Raw genomic sequence first — 26,159 nt, forward strand, 5'->3', positions numbered from 1 at the left:
ATCTAAAGGGAGTTAGGGCTTAGAAATGTTAAGCCATTCAGAACACAGCTGTAACAATGACTACCACTTACTGAGTGTCCATTACAATAATAGTCATAATAAACCCCATCGTGCATTGAGTGACTGCCATATGCTTAGCACTGGCACCTTAGAGTTATCATTTCATTTACTTCATCCTCACAACGTCCCTTTGAGATGGCTCCTGTTATTATCTCCATTTTGCAGACACAGTACCTAGGCTGAGAGACAAAATCATCCTGCCGTGAATTAGATTACTAAAAGAAAGCTTAAAGAGCTTCTGGAACAAGTTGATACATTTTGACACTTATTTACTTTTCTAAGACTTTATTAACTCAAACAAAAAAGACATGATAATGCTACTAAACTATTTAAAATTAGATTGGTATAGGTACTGTATTCCATTTAAATGTTCCTCTAATAATCCTAGTGTTAATTCTTACCTCCTCTCGGTTTCTGTTTAAGCGTCATGATCTCAGACCTTGTTGGAGCACTCCATTTAAGATGATGAACTAAAATTCCCTTTGTGTACAGGTACATAGGGACTTCTATGTATACAAGCCAAAATGGAATAACAACTCTCTCAAGTCAGTGATGTTCAAACCTTAGCTTCATTTTAATAACTGTTGGAGTTTGGACAAGATACTAATATAGCTGTTTATTATCAAAACTTCTTTTGGTTTGAGTTGATAAATTCTTAGCTAGGCCCAAGCTCTGTGTGAACTTTGTTTTAGTAAGTAAGTGCACATCTAAATTCATGGTAGATTTTACTTTGCTTTGTCCCCTGGCCTGGGGAGAATCATGCTGTGCAAGACTGAGCCAATGACTTCCAGTGAAGTGGAGGCCTGCACAGGTGAGCTGTGCCCCAACCCAGACCAGTCTTGGCTTTGGGAAGTAATTCACTTTTATCCAGAATTAAAGCCTATTTACTAGTAACTTTAGTATAAGCCTTTAAGGATTATAAAAATTTGGTATAGATACTATTTTAAGATATACTTTTTTATGCTTAAATTTATAATCTTATAAATAATTCTTCACAATAGCTGAGTTCCTTTCCTACTGAGAAATGGAATGTGTGGTATAAGCAGGACCTCTAATAACTTTTGCTTCTCAGTAAGTGTTGCTAGCCAAAAAAACTTCCAAGTCACCTTTTACAAGATTCTGGTAAAATTTGGAGAGTGACAGAGGAGGGAATATTTTCTAACCTTAAAAACTTTTCTGTGTCAAACTGTTCCTCTCTGCTACTAACCCAAAGTAGGACTACCATTTAATACCAGAAGAGGGGAAAGAGATTTATGAAAATGTATCAGAGAAAGCTTAGGGGAGTAAGATACATCTTTGCTAGTTTGTGGAACAAACCAGTTATCTCTTGAGTTAAAAGCATTGTTGTATAAGGTAAGGAAATGTGTAATTTTTGAAAATACAGATGAAATTAAAATAAAATTGTTTTGGAGGAAACTTGTATTATACGTGAGTGATTAAATATCCTTGTTTTTGTTTTTAATTAGATTATGGCATTAAAACCCTATGACTTGAGGAGGCGATTATATGTAATATTTAGAGGAGAAGAAGGACTTGATTATGGTGGTCTAGCAAGGTAAAATAAAAACCATATCTGCTTTGAAATAAGTGTATCTCCATTGTATGCAGTGGGTATATTCTTGAAATGATATATTTTTTCAACAGCAATCCAAAATTATTTTTAAAAACAAAAATTGAAATATTCACATAAGTCTAGCAGTAACCATTATTATTATTATGTTGGTTATCCAGTACATTTTCTCTGCCTATTAGGTTGACCCTTGAAAACATGGGGTTTAGGGATGCTGACCCCTACATTGTCAAAAATCTGCATACTGCTGTCTCTGCTTCAGAAACCAAGGAGTATAGGATTAATAGATACAAACTACTATACATAAAATAGATAAGCAACAAGGATTTACTGTATAGCACAGGAAATTATATTCAGTATCTTGTACAAACCTGTAATGGAATATAGTCTGAAAAAAATATAACTGAATCACTTTGCTGTACACCTTAAACTAACACAATATTGTAGATCAACTATATTTCAATTAAAAACAAAACAAAGGAATTGATAAGTGACTCACCCAAGGGCCGGAAGCTGAAGCAATTTGGACAGAATCTGGACTCGAACCCTAGTTCTTTTGATTCCACACACTGTTATCTCTAATTGAACACAGACATTTCCCCACACTTAAAGATTTGTAAAATGAAAATACAGGTACCATGTTTATTGAAAACAATCCACATAAAAGGGGACCTGCAAAGTTCAAAAGCATGTTTTTCAAGGGTCAACTGTATATAAGTTTGAATATATGTGTGATATCGTACATACTTGCTGTTTTTTAAAACAGAATTGATCATACAATATGCACAATATAGCAGCCTGATTTTGTTATTTTTTTATATCATGGACATCTTTCCATATCATTTATAGAGCTAATACTAATGGTTGCACAGTACTCCATTGTCTGGAGATAGCATAATTAATGGATCAGCATCCATAAGGTTGTTTCTTATTCTTTGCTATTGTGTCAGTTTATGCTGGTTTTATGTTTGTGTTTTTAATCCAGTCTGAGTCCTTTTGAGAATAAAGTTTTCCACATTCACTAAGTATATTGTTAACAGGCATTTGTGAAGCAATAAGAATGGGCAATCCTTTTTATTTAATTTTTTCCCCTCAATTGCTTTGCCCAAACCTAATTTGACAGCAATTTATTTTTTAGTAAAACACTTTCATTAAATATTTCCAAAGAATTAAACTTGCTTTTCATAGAAACAACTCTCTTTTTGAACTCATATTTCACAGGTGTACAGAATTACATAATCACAATTTTAGCACAGCTGGCTTTTAAAAAGAGTTGTGGGACTAGGTACAACTGGTGGAGGTATATATGTGGGATTATCAGAGCTGGTTGTATTAACATATTTTCTCATCTAAAACATTAAGTTTTTTCTGAAAAGAAACTACCTGTCACAATGGATATTCATATCACATCTATTGGGATTTGTCTCAATTTCAGAAATGTTCAGACATTAAAAAGAAAGGTACATCTTAGAAATGAAATACGGTATTATTTTTACAGTGTCTGACTTTATAACAGTCACATCCTTATCTGAACCCTTTATTACCTTAACTGTTTGGGTTTTATTTTATATTTTGATGGTTTTAATGCATATAATGTATGTAGTCAGTTACTCCACACCATGATTTTCTTATTCCCAAATTCTTTATTTTGATTCATGTATTGGTTTTGGTTTAGTCAGGAGTTCACAAGGGTGACATATTCCTGTAGTTTTGCATGCTTGAGAACGTGTTTTCTGTTGCTTTTGTATTTAAACAACAACTTCACTAGATATAAGTTTCTCACACAACACTAGTTCCTCCAGTACTCTGTAGACATTGTTTTCCTGTCTTCTAGTATTGAATGTAAGCACTGTGAAGTGGGAGGCCAGCACCTTGTAGGAAGCTTTTTCCTCTGGGTGCCCACATAGGCCTTTTCTTTGAAGTTCATTAATTTCATTGTTGATTGTTTTATATCTTTTTTTAGAAACATATTAAGATCTTCCTTAATTTAAGGGAAATTTTCTTCTATTATGTCTTTGAATATTTTTTCTGTTCCATTTGTTCCATTTTTCTTCAGGAACATCAATCATGGGTATGTGGAATCTCCTTTGTCAGTCTTATATGTCTGTCATCTTTTCTCTGATCATTTTTATCTTTGTGCTTTTTCATTTTGTTTTGATTTTTCTGAAGCCTATCCTCATGTCACTGTTTGCAGTACTGCCCTACATTTTGCTGCTTCTAATGTGATTTTTCATTGTTAGTGGTTTTACTGTTTTCTTCTCTAGGCTCTGCTAGTTCATTTGTCGTCTAATAATTTTTTCAACCTCTTGTAACTCTTTAGTTCATTTGAGAGTGTGTGGAAGAATATGTTGAAAGGGAACTCTTTGCCTCTTGCTAGTTAGAATTTTTCTTTCTTTTTTCTTACCATTAGAGTATAGGTTAGATGCCATGTGGTAGTCATTCTTTTTTTGAATTTACTCAGTTTTCTCTGGGCTGTTGTTTGCTAAAAGTGATCTGCAACAACTGGGAATTTTATTTCTAGTTTTTGTGTCTAAACACATTCTCACTAGATCTGTTCAGTCCTCTTCCCTGGGTACATGTCTTACTTCTGCCTCATTACAGTGCGAAGTCGACTTGCTTCAGCTACTTATGTTGGGACTGGATTTCGTTTTATAAATTGGTGTTTATCATTTCTCAGTTGATTTAGACTCCCTTCTCTACCCTTCAGTAAGTCTCCAAGATTGTGTTTTAAAAGTTTTGGAAAAACATTTGTAAACAGGCTGCCAGGCCAGATCTAACCTGCACAGTGGTGGCCCCCCATTGTGATTTTAAATTTTTCTATGTTACTTAACGACATTAAAGGAAATCACTAGATGCCTGTGAATCAAGATTTCTGGCTTATCTTTAAAATCACTTACCCAACTTCTCACATGGCATCAGTTGACCGAATCAGAGTAGCTTCTTCCCCTGTAGGGTAGCATATACTCTTTTTCACTTCCTGTCCACCACTGCCAAGTTGTCTAATGACTATGATTATATGCCTGGAAGTAATTCTTCCTTAAGACTGATGATAACTTTTATCAGGGATACAATGAGGAATAGGGGGTTGTGGCTAAGTAGAGAATGTCAGCCCATGCAGAGAAGGAAACCCCTTGTACTCACTTACTGATACCTGTAGACATTTGAGTTTGGAACCCTGCATTAGAAGAAATTGCTGTTGAAGAGAGTCTTTGCAAATTGAGTTTATTTTGTAATATAAATTATTAATCTTTTATCTAGTTGGGTTTTGTATATTGGACTTTTTAAAATGAGGCAAACTAGGTGGTAATAAGTTAGAGAATGCCTTCACATTTAAAGATTTCATCTTTTAAAATTTTAGTTCCTTTTTTAATGCATTGGCAAGAAAAAATGTAAACTGTTCCATAGCAGCAGTGCTTTGTCTCTCAGTATCACCAGCAAATATTTATTAAAACCTATTGCATATAGGTTGTAGGATGCCTATGAGAGTTAAAGATATAAAAAATATATAGAGGTATGGCTTTTGTTTTTGAGGAGCTTACAGTCTGGTGGATGTAGTGGTCAAGTGGGCCAGTCAAGTGCAGAAAAATGACTACTGTTGTGAGGTTGTTACCACAAAGTAAAGTATTCAGTGACTGAGACACTGAATACACTGAAAATTGCTTCAAAAAATTGCTAAAGTGGAATTGATCTAAGCTGGACTTGAAAGAGAAAGTGGGATCCCCATAGGCTAAGCTGACGTGGAGGATTCATACACAAACAAAAATATGGCATAGGAAGAAGCACGCTATATGTCAGAAACACCAAGTTTATAGTTTGGCAACTCAGGAACTGGCAGGTAACTTGGAATGGAGGGCTACATTGCAGAGAAACTTAAATGGAGGGCTAAGGAATTGGACAGCAGAGTTGTTAAAGGCTGTTGAGCAGAGGTATGATGTATGGATGGATGTATTTAAGATCTGTTTTTAAATTCATACGTATGGGTGCTAAAAATAATGTTGACCTATTTTCTTGTAGAGAATGGTTTTTCTTGCTTTCACATGAAGTTTTGAACCCCATGTATTGCTTGTTTGAGTATGCTGGCAAGAACAACTACTGTCTGCAGATAAATCCAGCATCAACCATTAATCCAGACCATCTTTCATACTTTTGTTTCATTGGTCGCTTTATTGCTATGGTGAGTCCTGACTTTCCATTACCTATTTATTTATTTAAACTTTGCTTATTTCAAAAGTATTTTAGAGAGGACTTTATAAAAAAATTATACACATTATCCTTGATTATGTGTGTTCACAAATTTTCTTACCAAGGAAGTTTGCCCAGAGAGTATCAATATATAGTTTATTTTTTGAGTACCTGTGTGAAATCAAGATTATGAGTATGAAGATTATTGATATAGCCACTTGGTCTTTAAAAGTCCTTTCATTTAAGCCTAATTATAGTATGACCACTTTTCTATAACAGGAAAATCTGAGTTGTATAATAATTGAACTCAATTAATGTTTTTGGAATTTTCAGAGCTTTGCAGAAGGTCTTGTGGGACTATGGCCTTCTTGAGAAGTGTTTGTATTTATTTATTTGCACTTTATTGTCTGTTCATTCACTTAGCAAATATTTATTGAGTGCCTACTACTATGTGGTATCATAGTATGAGAGGGATGAAACCATGAAAAAAAGACACAGTCCCTGTTCTCAGGGATCTAAATTCTGTTAGAGGGAGGCAAAGAATAAATAAGTAGGTACTGAAGGAAAGGCAGTGTTGCTCTTTTATTTAATATGACTAGAGGAGGCCTCTGATGGGTAACACATGAACAGAAATAAGAAGAAAGTAAGGGGTTGAATCATGCAAATATTTTGGAGAACAATATTCTAGGCATAGGGAACAGCAAGAAAAATGGGTCTTAGGTGGAAGTACATTTCTGAATGAAAAATGTCGTGGCTGGAGCAGAGTATCTGAGAGAGAATGTGGTAGGAGATGAGGTTGAGAGGTAGTGTGTGGAATCTTTGAGAAATTCCCTTAAGCATTTTGAGCAGGGAGTGACATAATCTAAGTAACATAATGTGACTTAGGTTTTATTAAGCTGACTTTCCTGCTGTGTAGAAAGATACTGTAGTTGAGGGCAGAGGAATGCAAGAGGAGGAGCAGGAAGACCACTTGCAGCAACCCAGGTGAGCGGCAGTAGTGGCTTGGACTTGAACGGTGTAGCAGTGGAGGTAGTGAGGCATGCTTTGGATTCTGAATATATTCTGCAGGTAGAGCCAACAGGGTCTCCTGACCATTTAGATGCAGGGTGTGAGGGAGAGTCAAGTACGGCACCAAGCTGTCTGGTTGCAGTTGCCGTTTCTCAGGACAGCAGGGTTGTGGCCAGAGGAAATGTGGGGGGTGGAGGGAGTCCAGAATTGGAATTCGGTTTGTTTAAGATGCCTGCAGACACTCAAGTGGAGATGTAGAATAGGTAGTTGGATATACAAGGCTGGCCATGAGGGGATATCAAGGTAAGGCGTGTGACCATTTAAAGAGTAAGTGTGGACAGAGAAGACGTTTAAGGACACGTAAACTGGGGAGATAAGAAGGAACCAGCAAAAGAGCTGAGGCAGAGGAGGAGATAGGAGCATCAAATAAGAACGGTTTCCAGAAGACAGAGGAAGAAGGAAGTGTGTTTCCAGAAGGAAGAAGTGGCCAACTGTGTCCGATGCTGGTAGGCTGAGCAAGTTGAGGTCTGAGAAGTAACCCTTTGACTTGGCCAGGTGAATGATACTCAGGGGCAGTGGAGAGGAACGATTGGAGGGAGTGAAAGGAAGAGAGAATGCAAGGAAAAGTGGAGACAACAAATATAAGCAGATCTTTTTAAAGAAGCTTGCTATAAAGGACTATAGAGAAGTTGGGCAGTAACCAGAAGTACGTAAGGAACCAAGAACAGGAGGAGGATGAAACATCTTCTCTGTTGATGATAAGAGAAGAAAGAATTTGAGGATGTCAGCGAGATAGGGAATATGGGAGCAATGACTTTGAATAGGAGAGCAAGGAGGAGATCTGTTTAGTTGCACAGAGAAGCAATAGAGAGCTTCTCTGTAATAAGAGTACATAGATTCAGACGCTATCAGTGAGCAGATGTGGTGGAACACACAAAAGTTCTCCTACAATGGCTCTGTTTCCTCAGTGAAATAGAAAGCAAGATCATTAGCTCAGAGTGAGGAGGTACTTGAGGAATGAAGTAGTCATCTGGGAGAGTGGGAGACTGTGAATGCAGTGGGCTCCCACCTGAGGGCGTTGGTCATGAACCAGTCAGCATGGTTGCATATACACTTCTGGCATGTTCCACTGCCCAGGCATAGGCGTGGAGTGGGTGGACAGTTGTATTTAGCTAGGCTTTGGATTTTGCCAGAAATGCAAAGGTATTGATGTATTTTTATACCAGGGAGACAGGATTTGAAGGTACAAGGGAGGAATTTTGATGATTGAAGGTGGACTCTAAACTGAGTAAGGGGAGAGAGAACTTCACAAGGGGGCTGAGAGAGAGAGAGTGATAAGGTAACAGGTTCCCTGATTTGTTTAGATCCCAGTGGAGTCAAACGTTGCTGGTGTTATTACTAAGGGCAGTGAGCTGGCAAATGAGGTGTTTGGAACTGAGTTTATGCAGGATTGCAGCTAGCGCTAATCATAGTGTCTAGGGTATGGTGTTGAGAATGTTTAGCTAAGTTAGACACTAAGATCATGGAAAGGACTATAACTCCAGGGTAGTAAAAGAATCATCAGTGTAGATGTTGAAATCTTCAGAATGATGGTGGTCATGTCAAAAAACACAGCATTGAAGAGTAAAGGGGAGAAACCCGGAGACCTAAGGATGACTGCGGCAAGGAGGTTGGGGGTGGTGAGCCACGAAGGCAGTGGGGTGGCATGGGCTTGAAATTGAAAGCTGGGGCAGGTTAGGGAGGTGACATTAGTAATGAGAAGCAACACACACCCCACTCCTAGGCCTGGTGACATGAGGGAGGATAGGAGAGAAACAGCCATCCCTCTGAGAAGATTTGAAAGGAAGCAGGGTCCTCAGAAAAATGCCAGATTTGTGTTACAACAAGATGCTAAAGGATCTTCAAAGAATGAGTGGAGGATGTGGGGGATTTTGCTAATATGATGGATCATGAGCTTCAGAGGGCAAAACACAGTAGGTGGTTTTGAGAGTTTGGGGAGATGAGAGACATGGAATCATATATCAAAGTGGACGGGCAGATCGTGGTGAGAGTCAAGGTACTGCAGGTCTGGGACTTCCTGCGTTGACTCTTGTGAATAGGAGTGAAGGCACCACGGGGTTAGTCTTGAAGATCTCTTAGGCAACTGTGAGATAAGAAAGCAGGGGTGGGGTCTTTCCAGGTGCATGCACGGTGGCCCTGAGATGCCTTCATTTCTCCATCCAGTGGGGTTAATGTAATTCGTGAAACATATTAGAAAGAGTGGGGGTTTGATAAAGCTCCATTATCATCCTCTTTTACAGTTTTTGATAGGACATGGTAAGCTAAGTGTTTGACCTCAGTTAAAGAGATGCTGTTTTAACTCTGTAAATTTGTTTTTCATACTTAGCATTTTATATAATATTTACGTTTTCATGATTTATGCTGATTACTTATTACTTTTTTTGCCTGTAAAGCCTCATGATTTCTCTGTTATCATTGTGCTCTGAATAAGAAAATTGTTACTCTGTAATTTTTTAAATAACATTTTTTGTTTTTCTTGGCAGGCACTTTTTCATGGAAAGTTCATTGATACTGGTTTCTCTTTACCCTTCTACAAGCGTATGCTAAGTAAAAAACTGACTATTAAGGATTTGGAATCTATTGATACTGAATTTTATAACTCCCTTATCTGGATAAGGTTTGAAGATTTATCTTTCAATAAGGTATTTTCTTGAAATCAGTTTTACATATTTTGTTAATTAGTGGTTGTATATATCACCCAGAGACAACAATATTGAAGAATGTGGCTTAGAAATGTACTTTTCTGTTGACATGGAGATTTTGGGAAAAGTTACTTCACATGACCTGAAGTTGGGAGGTTCCAATATCCTGGTGACGGAGGAGAATAAAGATGAATATATTGGGTAAGGTGATTACCTGATTGACCTTAATTTCTATAAGTACTAGAGCATGTTAGAACTATCTATACCCTTACCTTTATCCCTTGTTTGTGCCTCTGGGAAGATGTTCCACATTCATTCCCTCTTTCACTTAGCCTTTTTAATCATTTTTCTCTCTACTCAGTCTTCCTCTCAATTTATAAACATGCTCTGACACCGCTCAAAAATCAAATGTAGTAAAAAAAAAAACAACAACAAAAAACCCAGTTCCCTTGCCTCTGACATACATTTAAGTTCTTCTCAACAGTACCAGTGTTCTTGAAATAAGAGTATGTATGATGACCTTCACTTTCCCACTGCCACCCGCTGTATGCATCCTACTTTTGTCCCGATCAAAAATCAGAGAACATTGGCAGCCTCTTCATTTCTAGATGAGGAGACAGAGGTGCTCTGTTCGATAGTAGCAAAACCAAGCCTGGAGCCACGCCTGCCTAAGCACTCTAATGCTCATTTCCTATTCCATCTCACTTTCCCTTTTTAACTGACTCTTAATAGTGCTCACCACAACTTCTGTTGTGAAACTGTGTTCTCTTGAATTCTGTACGATTCATACAGCATACTGATTTTCTTCACTATCTTTTTTAATGATGGTTAAGAAGTACTCTGTGTTTTTAGCCTTTTACCTCACATACAAATTACCTGTTTTTAAATACCATCTTTATTTTCAGTTTAATGACAGAGTGGCGTTTTTCTCGAGGAGTACAAGAACAGACCAAAGCTTTCCTGGATGGTTTTAATGAGGTTGTTCCCCTTCAGTGGCTGCAGTACTTTGATGAAAAAGAATTGGAGGTTAGGATCTTTTATTATGCTATTATAGGGAATGTTAATGGGAGGAGGGACTGTTGTTACACACTTTTACAAAAGAATGTCCACAAGTTTTAAAATCATGTGGCACAATCTTCAATCCTCTCTCATTCATCCAAATGTTCAGGGGGTACTAAAATCCCAGCATTGGGTAAAGGTCTTAAGTTCTCCAAAATGTGCTGATGTCATGAGCACAGAATCACCAATCAGTGCCAACTGTTAGGGCTCCTAAAGAGTGAGTGCAACCTTATTATTTTTATTATTAAAAAATAATAAATTATTTAATTTAATAAATTATTAAATTATATAATAATATATAATAATAATAATAATAATATAATAATAATAAATTATTATTAAATAATAAATTATTTAATTTAATAAAATAAATTTTATTATAATAAAATTATTATTTGGGGAACTCCTGGTTTAGTAGTGAGTTACCTCAAAGATTAGATTTCTAAGTCATGAGTTCTTAGTGGTCTTAACTGTACTTCAGAATTGTTAGAAGTACGATGTATCAGAAATGCTTTTTTTCTTTCTTTTCTTTTCTTTCCTTTTTTTTTTGTTTTGGTGATAAAATACACATAACATAAAATTTACCATCTTGAACGTTTTTAAGTGTACAGTTCAGTAATGTTACGTATATTCACAGTATTGTGCAGCCAATCTCCAGAACTTTTTCATTTTGCAAATCTGAAACTCTATACCTATTAAACAACTCCCCATTTCCTCTTCCTCCCTAGCCCCAGGCAGCTGCCATTTTACTTTCTGTTTCTGAGTTTGACTAACTCTCATTACCTCATATAAGTGAAATCATACAGTATTTGTCTTATTGTGGCAGGCTTATTTCAGTTACCATAATGTCCTCATGGTTCATCCATATGGTAGCATATGTAAGAATTTCTGTCGTTTTTAAGACTGAGTAATATTCCGTTGTATGTATATACCACATTTTGTTTATCCATTCATCAGTCAATGGATCTTTGGGTTGCTTCCACCTTTTGGCTATCGTGAATAATGCTGCTATGAACATGGGTGTACAAATATCACTTTGAGACCCTGCTTTCAGTTCTTTTGGATATATACCCAGGAGTGGGATTGCTGGATCATATGGTAATTCTCTAGTTAACTTTTTGAGGAACTGCCACACTGTTTTCCATAGCGGCAGCACCATTTTACATTCCCACCAAAAGTATGTGAGGCTTCCAACTTTTCCACATCTTTGCCTATACTTGTTATTTTCTGTTTTTGTTTTTAATAATAGCCATTCTAATGGATGTGAGGTGATAGCTCACTGTGGTTTTGATTTGTATTTCCCTAATGATTAGTTATTGTGAATTCTCCAAGTCTTCTCCACATTAGATTAGAACACAGGCAGGGCGTTAGGAAGGTGCTTGCATTTCCCCCCACCTTCTTTGGGGGGCAGCCATCTTTGGTCCTCTATTAAGAAACTTGGTTTGTTCGTGTAATCAAATGTGCATATGAAATATTAGCATTTTAAATTTTATACAGTAATATCCCTACGTAGGAATTAGCCTTCTAGAAACTCTGACATGGCAAGTATATGAAAATCAGGACTCTGAGCCTGAATTACATGTAGACTCTGTAAACCTGGTTAACATCTCTTAATAGCTTGCTTACACAAATTAGCAGAAATGCATTAGTAGAATGGAAGATACTTTTTAGAGTAGTATTAATCATATTTTAAGTCACCGACTTCATTAAGAATCTGAAGAAAATTTTAAAACTTTGTATACTCAAAATGCGTATACCTAAAATATTCCATACCCCCGATTAAGAACTCCTGCTTTAGAGGCCCACTCAGTGAAGGAGGGATGTTACGGCAAGAGCCTGACATTAGAGCTGAGATGAAACTGAAACAGTAAATTGACAAGGATATTAATAGGTGCATACTTTATGTCACCCTTGGCAGCATTTACAGTCTTTACATAGAGGCTTGTGAAATAGCTTGGCCATAAGATAATTTCCTTACACAGAGAAGGAGACTAAAGCCCTTATTGATTACTGATTTACCTTTAGCTCATAGTACAGAGCTGTGAGAAAATGGACATTCGTGTTGTTTTGTTTTGCTTTGCCTTGACTTTTCTCCTCTTGTTCTTTCTTTTACTCCCATTCATTGTCTCTCTTAACCATGAATAATACCACAATAAGGGATATTCACACCATTATCCAAAATAATGGTTATTCATAATCATGCCATGCCCCTTTTTATAGGTTAAAATCTGTTTTAACTTTAAGAAGATAGAACAGTCATTCTTTGTAAAAAAAAAAAACTCTCATCACACTAGGAATAGAAGGCAACTTCCTCAGTTTGATAAAGGGCATCAACAAAAAAGATAAGCCCTAACATCATTCTTAACGGTGATACCTTGAATATTTCTCATTGAGATTGGGAACAAGGCAAAGTTGTCCACTCTCACCACTTTTGTTCTACATTGTACCAGATTCCTGAGCCAATGCAGTAAGGCAAAAGTAGAAGCAAAAAGATTAAAAAGAAGTAAAACTGCCTTTATTCACAGATGATAACATGATTGTCGACTTAGAAAAATCCTAAGGGACCTACCAAAAAACTACTAGAAATAATAGTGAATTTAGTAAGACTGTAGGGTACAAGGTCAGTGATTTTAAAAATCAATTGTATGTCTTCTATATGCTAGCAGCAAACATTTAGAAATTGAAATTTCAAAGTTTCATTTACTAAAGCATAAAAAAAATGAGCAAATTTAGCCAAAGGCCTGTAGGAACTCTACACTAAAAACTTAAAACATTGCTCAGAAAAATTAAAGAAGATTTTAGTAAGTGGAGAGATATACCATGTTATGTATTGGAAGACTCAATATTGTAAATATGTCAATTTTCTCTAAATTGAGCTGTATATTCAACACAATCCCAGTCAATATCCCAGCAGAATTTTCTATAGAAACTGACAGGCTAGTTCTAAAATTACAAGGAAATGCAAAGGGTCTAGATTAACCAAAACAATTTTGAAAAGGACAAGCTTGTAGGATGTTAACTACCAGATTTCAAGACTTATTATAAAGCCATAGTAATTAAGATAGTGTGGTATTTGTGCAAGGATAGACAAAGAGATCAGTGGAACACTTAGAGAGTCCAGAAGTAGACCCATATGTATATTGTCGATTGGCTTTCATCAGAAGCAATATAGTTTGATGGAGAAAGGGGAAGTCTTTTAAACAAGTGATGCTGGATCAACTTGATATTCATATGGAAGAAAATTAATCTTAACCCCTACTTCAGCTCATAAACAAAGATTAATTTAAAATAAATCATAAACATAAATATGAAAGTGAAAAAGAAAACATAGAAAAATCTTAGTGTGGACAGAAGTGTCTTAGGAAGAACACAGTAAAGCAGTAGACCACACACACCCACAAAGGATGTTGGACTTCATCAAAACTAAAAACTTCCTTTCAAAAGATGCTGTTAAGTAAATGAAGAGGCAACCTACACACTGAGAGAAACTCTTGAGACAAAGGTCTTGTATCCAGAATATATTAAAAACTTGTAACTCAGTAAAAAGACAATTTTTTAAAAGTAAGTAAAGACTCACTTTACAAAAAGAAGCTATGTACTTTTTTTCTTTTTTAAATAAATTTATTTTATTTATTTTTGGCTGTGTTGGGTCTTCGTTGCTGCATGCGGGCTTTCTCTAGTTGCGGCGAGCAGGAGCTACTCTTCGTTGCGGTGCGCAGGCTTCTTACTGCAGTGGTTTCTCTTGTTGTGGAGCACGGGCTCTAGGCGCGCAGGCTTCAGTAGTTGTGGCTCGCAGGCTCTAGAGTGCAGGCTCAGGAGCTGTGGTGCATGGGTTTAGTTGCTCCGTGGCACATGGGATCTTCCCAGACTAGAGCTTGAACCCGTGTCCCTTGCATTGGCAGGAGGATTCTTAACCACTGCACCACCAGGGAAGCCCAAGAAGCTATACTGATGGCACGTAAACATTCGATGCTCAGTAGTCATTGGGGAATTGCAAATTCAAACTAAATGAATTACCACTTTGGGATACTGTTGATAGTTTCGTACAGTGTTAAATATACATCAGCCTTATGCCCTAGCAGTTCCACTAGTAGGTGTTTATTCATGTGGAAATGAAGTATATTTTCACACAAAGACTTTTCCATAAGTGTTTGTCACAACTTTATTCATCAAAATCAAAAATTTGAAGTAACCTAAATGTCCATCAACAAGGGAGAGGATAAATAAATTGTTGTATATTTATATAAGGAAATACCACTCAGCAATATGAAAGAAGTACTGGTACCCACAACAACATGGATGAATCTCATAAACATTGTGCTAAGCGGGAAAAGAAAACAGAAAAGAGAGGGGATATGTGTAGTATTGTCTCATATTCTCAAAAATCTAGTCTATGGTGAAATCGTTGATCACCTAGAGCCAAAGATAAGGATGGTGGTTTTAACTGCGACAAGGGACACGATGGAAATATTCTACCTATTGATTATGGTAGTGGTTACACCGGTATATACATCTGTCAAAGCATCTAACTCTGTACTTAAAATATGCACATTTTATTGTATGTAAATTATAGATCATAGTTAACTTATGAGAAATAAAGTATTATACTTTTTTATCTTATTATGCCAAAAATAGTTTTCATCCCATATATAATAAACTGGAGTTAATTTGAAAATGTCACGTATGTAGAATATTTTATTCCCAAAGCCTGGATAGATGAATAACAAGAGGTTAGTATATTTTAAATTTTAAATAGATAAGGTAGCATAGATTTTAAAAAAAGAAGAACTAGAAATTTATTTGTAATCTGTGTGTCTAATTTGGGATATATTTATAGTAAAAGAGATTGTTCTGGCACACAGCTGATGTTTTTCTTGATGAATAGTTACTTTAAATGTTTTCAGTTTAAGTTCAGTAAACATGGGTAAGATAAAGTGCCATAGAATTCTGCATGTTAAATTGCCACAGATTTTGTTGGATTTGCTTACTGTGACCTTTATTTGATGTACACATAGCTGTTTACATAATTATGCATGTGCATAGCTGGGCATTAGCAGATTTCAGTCATATGGTTACTCTCTTCACTAAATCTTTACTGTGACCTGATACTGTGCTCCTTTCCCAGGTCATGTTGTGTGGCATGCAGGAGGTTGACTTAGCAGATTGGCAGAGAAACACGGTGTATCGACATTATACCAGAAACAGCAAGCAGATCATCTGGTTTTGGCAGGTATTTGCTTTTATCTTTTTGAATCAAAGTACTCAAAGAAAATGTTTTCTAATGAAATGGGGGTTTGAAAACAGTTCACTTTTAAAGTTGAGACTGCTTTTAGACATGGTATTTAGTCTTTGAATTTTAAGTCGGAAGTGCATAGTGTGAATACTTGTTAAAGGATTTTCCATTGCTTTTTTCCTAAATGAAAGAATAAATGACTATCTTCTTTAAATAATAGCTTAATGGTAATAGTTGTAGGTATAACTTTTTTTTCTAGTAGTATGAAAGTATTCTATAAATTCCACTTAATTCTAGAAGTAAATGAGGAAGTATGTTTTTAATGAGAAAGTCAATGCAGATACTTAATTCCTCTAAAGGTGATAATATGCCAGGGAGTTAGAACAATCTAGAGGATAATGTCCAGGAATGACTTTTCTTTCCTCTCTCTCCTTTCTCTCTCTCTCTCTCTCACACACACACTCTTTCTCTCTCTTTCCCTCTCCTTTCTTTTGTTTGTGTGTTGTTTGAAATTTAAAATCTCTAGGCCAGGGATATTATCCACATAAATTTACTAATTGAGACTCATTTGAGCAGCTTAGTAACTGAACATCTGGTGTACTTGTGCTTAACTGTTTCACTTTCAGGTGAAAAGCCTGGGTTTTTCTGTTACTATAGAAAGATTTTCCAAAGGTTGCATCTTTTCATAAGGACATGTCATATGTTTATTGCTCCATACTTTAAAGAAGTGTGGACACTTCTAGAAATTTATCCTGTGGATACACTTCACATATGCAAAATGGCTCATACCAGAGTATTTATTGCTACATTATTGGTACACTAGTGAAGACTTGAGACACCTAAATGTCCATCAGGGGGAACTGAGTAAATAAATTGTAATATATCCATTATGTAATTCTGTACCTTGTCATCATTCTTTTTCTTAATGCAAATTAACAAAAATATTGGAGGATAATATTTTTCAATACAATATTAAGGGAAAAAAGTGTGTATATTATTTGGTTAAAAGGAGAATATATATTCTGTATAGACAGAGTGTCTGCTAATGTATGAATACAGCATCTGTAAAGGTAGAGGGCACGCGAGCAGCAGTTGCAGAGAGCTGACATTGAAGCAGAGGTGCATGTGTGGGCTGCTCTTCCTGCTGTGCCCTTCTACTGCCTTTGAGTTCCACACTATGTGCATGTATTATCTATTGTAAAAAAAAAAAATAAAGAAATAAACAAAAAGGTAAGAATAACTCTATTTTCAAGCCTGAAACATCAGAATTGCATCACATACAGAATGTGTGCAGGTATCTGTAATCTTCCCTTTTAGGCTCATTACCAGCTTCTTACTCCTTTTGTTCCCTGACTTTCCCTTTGGACTTTGTATTTATATACTCGAGGAGCTTAAGCCTTGAGTTATGTAAATCCAAATGAATAGTTGTGTTTTCTGAATTGGGTTTGTTTCGGGGACAGTGGTGAGGTTTATGCCAGACCTGGTAATAAGCTGTATTTCTTTGTCTTGATGAAATATGTTGCCTCAGCACAATTCTGTGCAGAAACATTTTTGGTCATAATTAGCACAACATTTTGTCCTATTGTTACCTAAAGTTTAGTCCCTGTTTTTAAGATACATTTCTACTCTCAGACTGTTCCCTAAGTTCCTTGCCTTCGGTTGTAAGATACTCAGACCAATTCAGATCAGTATTTCACATTACCCATTTATGTCTACTTTGAAAAGAGATAGTCTGTGAACTAGATATATTTTTAGAAGAATGCATACTTTAGATTTTCAAGTATGAAGAAGAGAATTGGGAAAATGATGTTTAGTGGAAGAAAATACCACAAACTATTGAAAGTGGCAGTTGGGAAGTATTTGTTCATCTTTGGTAGCTTACAGCGGAGAAGGGTAGGTGGCTCGGGTCAGGATAACAGTGGTTTAGAGCTCAGCCAGACCTGAGTTCAAATCTTAGTTCTGCTACTTATTAGCAGTTTGAGAAGGACAAATTATTTCACCTCTCCAGGCCTCCATTTTCTTATATGTATACTGCGGACGCTAATGATAGTAACTATCTCATAATATTGTCGTAAGGGCCAAATACACAAAAAGCATATGGCACAGCACATGGCAGGAGGCCTCAACAGGTGACAGCTGTAATAGTGTAGCCCAGCCACAACATCTGCCCTGGTCAGCGGTCTGACAGTGGACAAATGACAACCTTTCTAGGCCTCCATTTCCTCTCTGTAAGATGGATATAATAATAACAATAGTGGCCAACCTATGGTGTGATTGTGAGGATTAACTGAAGTAAGATTGATAGTGTACCGAGCATAGTGCCTAGCCTGAATAAATGATGAATGCTGCAGCCACTTACCACATATATTTTAAAACTAGTTTGTGTTAAATTTCTTCTCCTTCAAGTTAAATTCTTAAGTTTCCAGAAGAAATTTAAGAATAATTTAAGGCTCTACTATTTTCACTATTGAAGATAATCTAGTATTTATTTTATATTAAAGTAAATTTGATTTTGTTACACAGTTTGTGAAAGAGACAGACAATGAAGTAAGAATGCGACTACTGCAGTTTGTCACTGGAACCTGCCGTTTACCTCTAGGAGGATTTGCTGAGCTCATGGGTAAATGCAGTTTCTCTGTAGATAATTTTGGGATAATAATGGCGTTTAGACATACAACAGACTTGAACCTAAGGATTCTTCTTCTGTGCTTTATGTAGGGCATCTACCAGAAGAAAGACAAATTAATGGTTAATATCGAATACACTTGTAACACAAAAATGAAAGTCTGCTCACAAAGCCTGGTTGGCCATTGCTTTGTGAAGGGAGCAAGATGCTGTAGAAATACTTATCTTTCCACTTTGTAATTCTTATTGCTGGATCTTCGCAGCAATAAGAAGTTTCTCTAGGCAGAAGTAACTTACATTGTAGTTTCTTCTGTATCATTCAGGTTGACTATGTGACATGTTCTATTATTTGACTAGTTACCAAAAAGTGTAAAGGACCAGATAAATTTTGTCTTATTTTCCTGATTTAGGAAGTAATGGGCCTCAAAAATTTTGCATTGAAAAAGTCGGCAAAGATACCTGGTTACCAAGAAGCCACACATGGTAAGTTCAAGAATCTTAAATAGGAAGGTGAAAGCCAGAGTCTTTTTTTTTTAATGTAAGACCCAGTATAATTTCTTATTCATTAAAGTAGTCAGAATTTCAATTTTGAGAACAGGCTGATTAACATAGTATTCTATAACTAAACACATTAGAATGATTGGTTAATATAAATACTTGAGAAATGTATCCATTGATTCAACAAATATTTAGCATACCCACTATGTACAGAATGAGATTGAAGTGCTCTCTGCCTTTTATGAAGTTTGCGCTCCATTGGGGATGGGGACACAAAAGACACACAGGTAAACAACTCTTTGCAAATGCTAGGAGTCCTTCAAAGGAAACCAAGAGAACAACTAGAGGGGAACCTCCTTTGGATTCTGTGGTCAAGGAGGTTTCTTGGAAACTGTGATGTTTAAGTTGAGTTTGATAAATAGCATGCTGTGGGAAGAAACAGGGGAAGTGCACTCTTTGTACAGGGTCGTTTTTCAAGGAAATAAAAGATGCCTTGGTGTGAATGGAACTTAATGAATCGGGGAGGGGATAAAAGAATTTGGAAATGTAGGCAGGGGCTAAATTATGGTGGAGCCTTATCGGCTATTATAAGGAATTTGTTTCTAAGAACAATTAGAAGGCTTTGAAGAGTTTTAAATAGCAGATAATGAGATCCAAGAAAAATCAGTCTGGCAACAGAGGAGAGAGGGAATTGGATGAGTGAGTGCGGAGAGATTAGTTATAGAACTCTTATAGTCATCCAGGCAAAAGATGGTGATGGCTTAAATGTACGTGGTTCTTTCAGGAGATCAAAACTATTTTCACACTAAGTCATTTTTGCCTTTTTATTGTTTTGACATTTGCACTTGTGGTACCAAAGTAATGGTGGGTCAACTGCTGGTGACTTAGCACAAGTCAAGGCAGTGGCACAAAACTGCTATCTCTGCATTTTTCAACACCACACATTTGAAGTTTAAAGCAAAAAAAAAGCCAGGCTTATTGAAGGTTGTTCTTTATGAAGTATTAAAAGCTATTAACTTTATTAAATCTTGTTGCTTGAAGTATGTATGTAGCTTTTTTAACATTCTGTATGACAAAATGGGAAGTCTGCATAAAGCACTTTGGTGGCTGTCTTGAGGGGAAGCTTTTAGGCAGTTGTTGAGTTGTAAGCTGAACAGCTTGCTTCCTTTTTGGAACACTTTTTCTACTTGAAAACGTGACAGACAAACTGTTTATTCAGACTTTTTTCCTTGAGGATTAATGAAGTAAAACTTGTCACCTTAAGGAAAACCACTAACAGCATTTGTTGGTGATGATAAAATTGAGGTTTCATGCAAAAATCAGAATTTTGCAAAACTTGTATGTACCATCTTGAGCTTGACAGCTTCCCAAGACTTTTTTTAATATTTGAAAATTCTTTATAACTTGGTGAACCAGTATTTCCAAATGACCGATGCATGATGTTACAAACTCATGCATGGGTAAAACATGCATTCAAAGTGTAAAATAAACCAATGGATTTCATACAACAGAGTACAAAAAGTTATTTGATATGGTTTCAAAACCCATATTAGGCATAACCTTGTCAAATTTAGTATGCTATCAAAGAATAATATCCACAATTATCTGAAAAAAATGACTTGAGTACATCTCTGTTTTCTAACTGCATGTCTGTATGGGGACAGTTTTCATATGCTTAATCTAAAACAATATAGTCCCACAGAATAAATGCCCACATAGGTATCAGAATCCAGATGTCTTCTATTAAAATAGCCAGATATTAAAATGATTTGCAAAAATATGAAACAAGGTCACTCTTTTCACTGCTTTTTTGAAAATAGTCTTGTTTTTCATAAAAATTTTACTTTTATTTCAAAGTAAATTACTTTTAAAATTTGCTTTAACTTATAATATGGTAAATATCAACAGCTATAATTCACATAAACAAAAGCTCTTTGGGTTTCTCAGTATTTTTAGATGTGAAAAGGGATCCTGTGACCAAAAACATTTGAGAACACCAGGTTAGATTAAATTGGTGAATCCAATAGAGGAGAGATTGTTGAGGCAGGGACAGAGAGTTCATAACCAAAGAAGAAAATTCTTTAAGAAAGATGAAAAGAATTGGGATCTTGAGTGTGAGTTAAGGAATTCGCCTTTTATAAAAACAAGAACATTTCCTCTGTTGTAACAGAAGAGGAAGGAAAGTTGGATGTAAACTATAGATAGATTTGAGATTTTGTGAAAGAATAGAGTTTAATCCACCGTTGGTTTGTTTTCTCAGAGTATAAGGTTGAGGTCACTGGCTAACAGTGAAGAAAGGAAAGACTTGAGGAGAAAGAAAGGAGAGCTGTCATAGAGTAGAAATATGGCTGAGAATGCTGGATAACATTAGATTGTCCACTTGGATCTACTAGTTCATCTAAAGTGACAATAATCTACCTAAGCTGTCAGATTTTCCCTGCAGTAATTTTCAACTGTTAAGGTACAAGGAATGAGAAAGTAGAAGGTTGTATTCATTCAGGGTTTGAGTTTGAGTAAGTTCAAAAAGGAGAGAGAGGGTTTTAAAATATTTGCAAGGTAGTGATTATAATGATGGACCATGACCTCTAAAGTAATTATAATGATGGGCTGTGGCTTAAGTAAAAAGTGAAGATAGGAAGAGTCTGAGGACAAGATAGGATGGTGAGAAAGGTTGGCATTTTAATTGAAATAAGTTGGGAAAGACAGATAATCAGAGAATAGAGTGTTTTAATTAGTAACTTCCTTTACTGGTGATGACAAGGTTCAAGGTATGATACTGAAGTAAAGGAACAGGTCACTGAGGAAGGGCAAGAATTGAGAGGCTGTGGCATTGCATGTCACCCATGTGAATGAGAGGACTATGAAGAAGGTGCCAGAGATTTCACTGAGTGAAGGAACATGGTCAGCAGGTGATAGCAAAAAGTGCAGAAAGAAGGCTGCATAGCCAGACTGTGTTTGCCTCAGAGGAGGAAAGTTTGTTTACTGGCTGCAGAGGAAATAGAATATTTCAGACTAGCTGGATTTCAGTTAAGGCAAGAGAGGAGCTGTTAAGACTATAGAAGCCTGCAAATCATAAAATATAAGTCCAAAAGAATGGATTGGAAAGGTCTGACACAGGTGGGGATTTAATTCAGATCAGGGGAAATATGGTTGATCAGTATTGGGATGAGAATTTAGATGAAAATAGATGACCCAGAAAGACTTGAGTCTTCGGTAGTGACTGAGGTAAGCAGTGCCATAATCTATGGTGGAAGCATTCCTGATTATTCTCAGATTGGGTCCTACTGCTTTCATCCCCAGTGCTTTGCTTAGTGAGGTGGCAGCTTTCAGGGCAGGGGTGCTGCAGGCTATATACAGTGTATAGCAAGCCAATAGAGTACTGTTCCCTTAGAGTCCATGAGAAAAGTATTGATGTCTTCCTTTTTTATATATAAGAAAATAGAAGTAGCAAACTTTACTCAAAGCTGAAACTAAAACAAAAGCTAAAATAAAACTTAAAATAGTATTCTGATACTCACATAGTAAGTACTCAATAAAAGATGAATAGATTTTAGTATGTCTTTGTCCTTTTGTAAGCCAGCACAAAACATAATGGCTGATGTCTTAAAACAGAACCCTGTTTTGGATGTTTTAAAGTAATACATTTTCTTATGTGGTTCAACTCAACATTTACGAAATGTCTACTGTATACAGAATGGATCTGTGTTAGGAGAGTAGAGATGACTCTGCCCTTGTGGCTTTTGGAATCTAATGGAAAAAAACCAGTCAGTCATAATACAGAGTAAAGTAAATGCTAAAACAGAAGTAAAAAAAGCTTATGTATTACAAATGCCAACTCTCTACATATATTCACCTTCCATATTATATTCATGGATAAACATGACCACAGTTTGTGTATAATGTTTTAATTTTCACCAAATCCAAGAATTTACAGCATTTGCTAGGTCCTCACATGTGAAAAATAAAATTTTTACTTCGTCCTTCTGAAAAAAAAAAAAAGCTTATGGAGAGGGGAATTATTAAGTCTGTATAACATGTTCAAGGAGAATTCTTGGAGGAAGTTGTAGCATTTGGACTGATTCTTAATAATATTTTTATAGGCAGAAAAGGGTATTCCAGAACATAGGAGAGCCATAAGAGCATGGTCATAGAACAGAAAAGTGTGTGGTATGCTTGGAGAACATTAAATAAGTTGATAGGGGCTATACCAAACAGCATAGGCTTCCTTGCCCACTTCCCCATCCTTAGTCATTAGAAGCAGCAAGAGGTTTTTTAAACCATCATGTCTTTTTAAGAAAGTACCCCTGGCAATGATATAAGGCTATATAGGTTGTGAAGAAGTTACAAAAAAAAAAAAGGATGCAAGATCAGTAGGCAGGAAATACTGATGGTCTAGATAAAAGATGATGGGGAAGTATATACAGGAGAATATAGTAGCAATAGAAATGATCAGGAGGGAAAAGATGGGGGATATTTAGTAAATAGAATGACAATTTGACAGAGGCAGGTGACTGGTTAGTATAGGGCTCTATTGAAAAATTTTTTCCTGACCTCAGCTCAGAATCAGACTGTACCTTGAGGCATAGTTTAAAGGTAGGGGTGGGGAGGGGGCACACAATGGGAAGATATATAGTCCTCTTAACTGTTACTGTTAAATTAACAACTTTTCAAACAGAATAACATGGTCTGAGAAGAATACCATTTTAATTGGCTGCCTTGTTTCAAAAGGCTCTTTCTTGATTTACAGGTTTCCTGACTCTTATAAGGGCAGATAACTGGTAGGAGTAGTAGAAGGGAACTGGATAATCTATAGAAACCTTCCACATGAGAAAATGAAAGTACAGAAAGGTTTTGACTTCTCAGAGCTATTTCACTAGACACTAATAGTGGGGACCAAAATCCAAAACTCCTGAATCTTAACCCAGCTACTCAGTGCTGTATCTTAAAAAAATTAAATGTTATTTCACACCTTTGTAAATTGTAAAACAATACATTGATGTTTTAAGCATTTTCAATATTTTCTACATTTCATCAGTTAATCCCAGCAGGGAATCCTTTGAGTCTAGCAAGACTGTAAGCATATTATTTTAGAAACGGTTATACATATGATGAGATTATTTGAAAAGACAAAAATATATATTTGGTTATTGACTGTCTCCACCCTAGAATGTAAGTTCAGTGAGGACAAGCACTTTACTTTTTCATCATTGTATCACCAGCTCCTGGAAAAATACCTGATATATTAAAGATTCTCAATAAATAACTGATGAATGAATTGGTGGGTGAGTGAAAGAAATGGACTCTTTAACCCAAGAGAAGTTAGGGGGACTCATGACACAATGTAACAATAATAGTATAGAAAAGAGAAAAATTAGTGCTTCTTTAAAAAAAATTCCAGCAGTTTTATCCATATTGCTACAATTATTATTTTTAATTCTAGCTTTCTCTGGGAAACGTTAAAATATTTTTGTGACTAGGTCTTAAATTTGAATTGACTGCTGTAAGAAAATTTGTATATTTAATATTATATTTGTTAAGTAATAAATTAGTAAATAATAATAAATAATAAAGTAGTAAATTGTGTGTTAGAATACTTCTGGCAAAATTTTTACATTCTTCCAGTTAGTTTTTCAAATGTGCTTTAAAAAAATATTGTATTAGAAGTCTTTTCAGAGTTTGTTTTATTGAAAACACATCTGATTTTGTTTTTGTTTTTGTTCAGTTTTAATCGCTTGGATCTACCACCATATAAGAGTTATGAACAACTAAAGGAAAAACTTCTTTTTGCAATAGAAGAGACAGAGGGATTTGGACAAGAATGAATGTGGCTTCTTGTCTTGGAGGAGCTCTTGCATTTAAATACCCCAGCCAAGAAAAGTTGCACAGATAGTGTATATAAGCTGTTCATTCTGTACAGTGAATTTTCTGAACCCCTCAAAGTATAAATGTTTTCCGTTCTTCCACAGAAATATGCAAAACAGTTCATCCTTTTCTACTTTATTTATTGTTCCCTTGAAGTGACTGACTAGGAAAAAAATCATCCTTAAATTTTGAAGTTGAAGCAAGCAAGAGACTTTATTAAAAATAAGTATATATCTATATAAGCATATATGATAGTGGCTCTAGTTTTATAGAGCTCAGAGTGTATTAAACATGACAGCCGTTCATTCAAAAATAATCTGGATTTGCTTTACCTTGTTTCTGTTATCCAGGGGAAGAAGTACAAATTACTCCATGTTTTTTTTCCCTTTGTAACACCTCTTGAGGGTGTTTTGTTGCATGGCTGTTCAGGAAGGTATTAAGGGCTTAGGCCAAAATCTTACTTTGAATATGTTAAAAAATGCTGCTGGCTTTTCTTAAGATGGGTGCTTGAACCTGTCAGTTTGTTTTAAATAAATACAGTAGTTGAAAATTTTCCCTCTTTGCTACATCTCTAATATAGTCAGAGTCATGAATGAAACCGTAACTTACATGAAAGTCATATACTAGATCTACTACCATTTAGTTTATTCTAGAAATTGGAGAGAATTCACTGAGTAGCATAGAGGTTTGTTTACATGTTACTTTGGGATGCTAGGTATTTGTGGAATTAAAAAGAATCAGGCACTTCTGTACTTTAGTTTTAAAATATGTGATGTTCTTTAAATTCATAATAAATTGATGCAATTTGATACTTAGGAACATATAAAAAGGTAATGTGAACTTTTCTGCTTTTGTTTGTGTTCAAAGTTTTGGTTTCATAAAACCAGATGGATTGAAGACTTACATAAGCATTTGAAAACTCAAGTCTACTGATTTTCTGTTACTGTTTGCATATCTTCATTCCTCTTAAATTCATGAAAATTCCATGTATCTGAATAAGCTTATAAAAAATATTTTGGTCTCCCCCCTCCTTTTTACATAGATTACTATTTTTGTTCCAATAACACTTTTTGTTTTTCATTATCAAGGACATTTACTGAACTACAAAAATGTATAACAAGTTAAAATCTGATGTGAATATTAATGCTGCTTTAGCAAGCTGCGCTTCCCTATTAATATAAAAATTTAAATTTCCACTTGTAGCATTATTTCAGTATGTACTGTAAATTTCATTAACTTAAAATTTTTTTTTTACAACCATGGAACTGACGTCTTAGAATGCTACCTGTAACATATTTCACTACTAAGTACATACAGAAGATACTAGTATACAATTTTAACTTCCCTAAACAGTAGTTTT

At 35.7% G+C, this 26,159-nt stretch overlaps 1 protein-coding gene across 2 annotated transcripts in view; it reads left to right on the top strand.

Moving 5' to 3' along the window:
* Positions 1–25,349, top strand: part of WWP1 (WW domain containing E3 ubiquitin protein ligase 1) — a 117,497-nt gene extending 92,148 nt beyond the window's left edge. For both annotated transcript variants that reach the window (XM_060128606.1, XM_060128607.1), the window contains exons 17-25: positions 1,527–1,615; positions 5,645–5,804; positions 9,364–9,497; positions 9,583–9,723; positions 10,428–10,548; positions 15,707–15,811; positions 18,338–18,434; positions 18,850–18,922; positions 24,660–25,349. In XM_060128606.1, the coding sequence (XP_059984589.1) occupies positions 1,527–1,615; positions 5,645–5,804; positions 9,364–9,497; positions 9,583–9,723; positions 10,428–10,548; positions 15,707–15,811; positions 18,338–18,434; positions 18,850–18,922; positions 24,660–24,759 (1,020 nt within the window). In that variant the 3' untranslated portion in view covers positions 24,760–25,349. The remainder of the gene's footprint in view (positions 1–1,526; positions 1,616–5,644; positions 5,805–9,363; positions 9,498–9,582; positions 9,724–10,427; positions 10,549–15,706; positions 15,812–18,337; positions 18,435–18,849; positions 18,923–24,659) is intronic.
* The last annotated feature ends 810 nt before the right edge of the window (positions 25,350–26,159 follow it).

Source organism: Lagenorhynchus albirostris, chromosome 17 (assembly GCF_949774975.1).
Source record: "Lagenorhynchus albirostris chromosome 17, mLagAlb1.1, whole genome shotgun sequence".
In the NCBI taxonomy this organism is placed as follows: Eukaryota; Metazoa; Chordata; class Mammalia; order Artiodactyla; family Delphinidae; genus Lagenorhynchus; species Lagenorhynchus albirostris.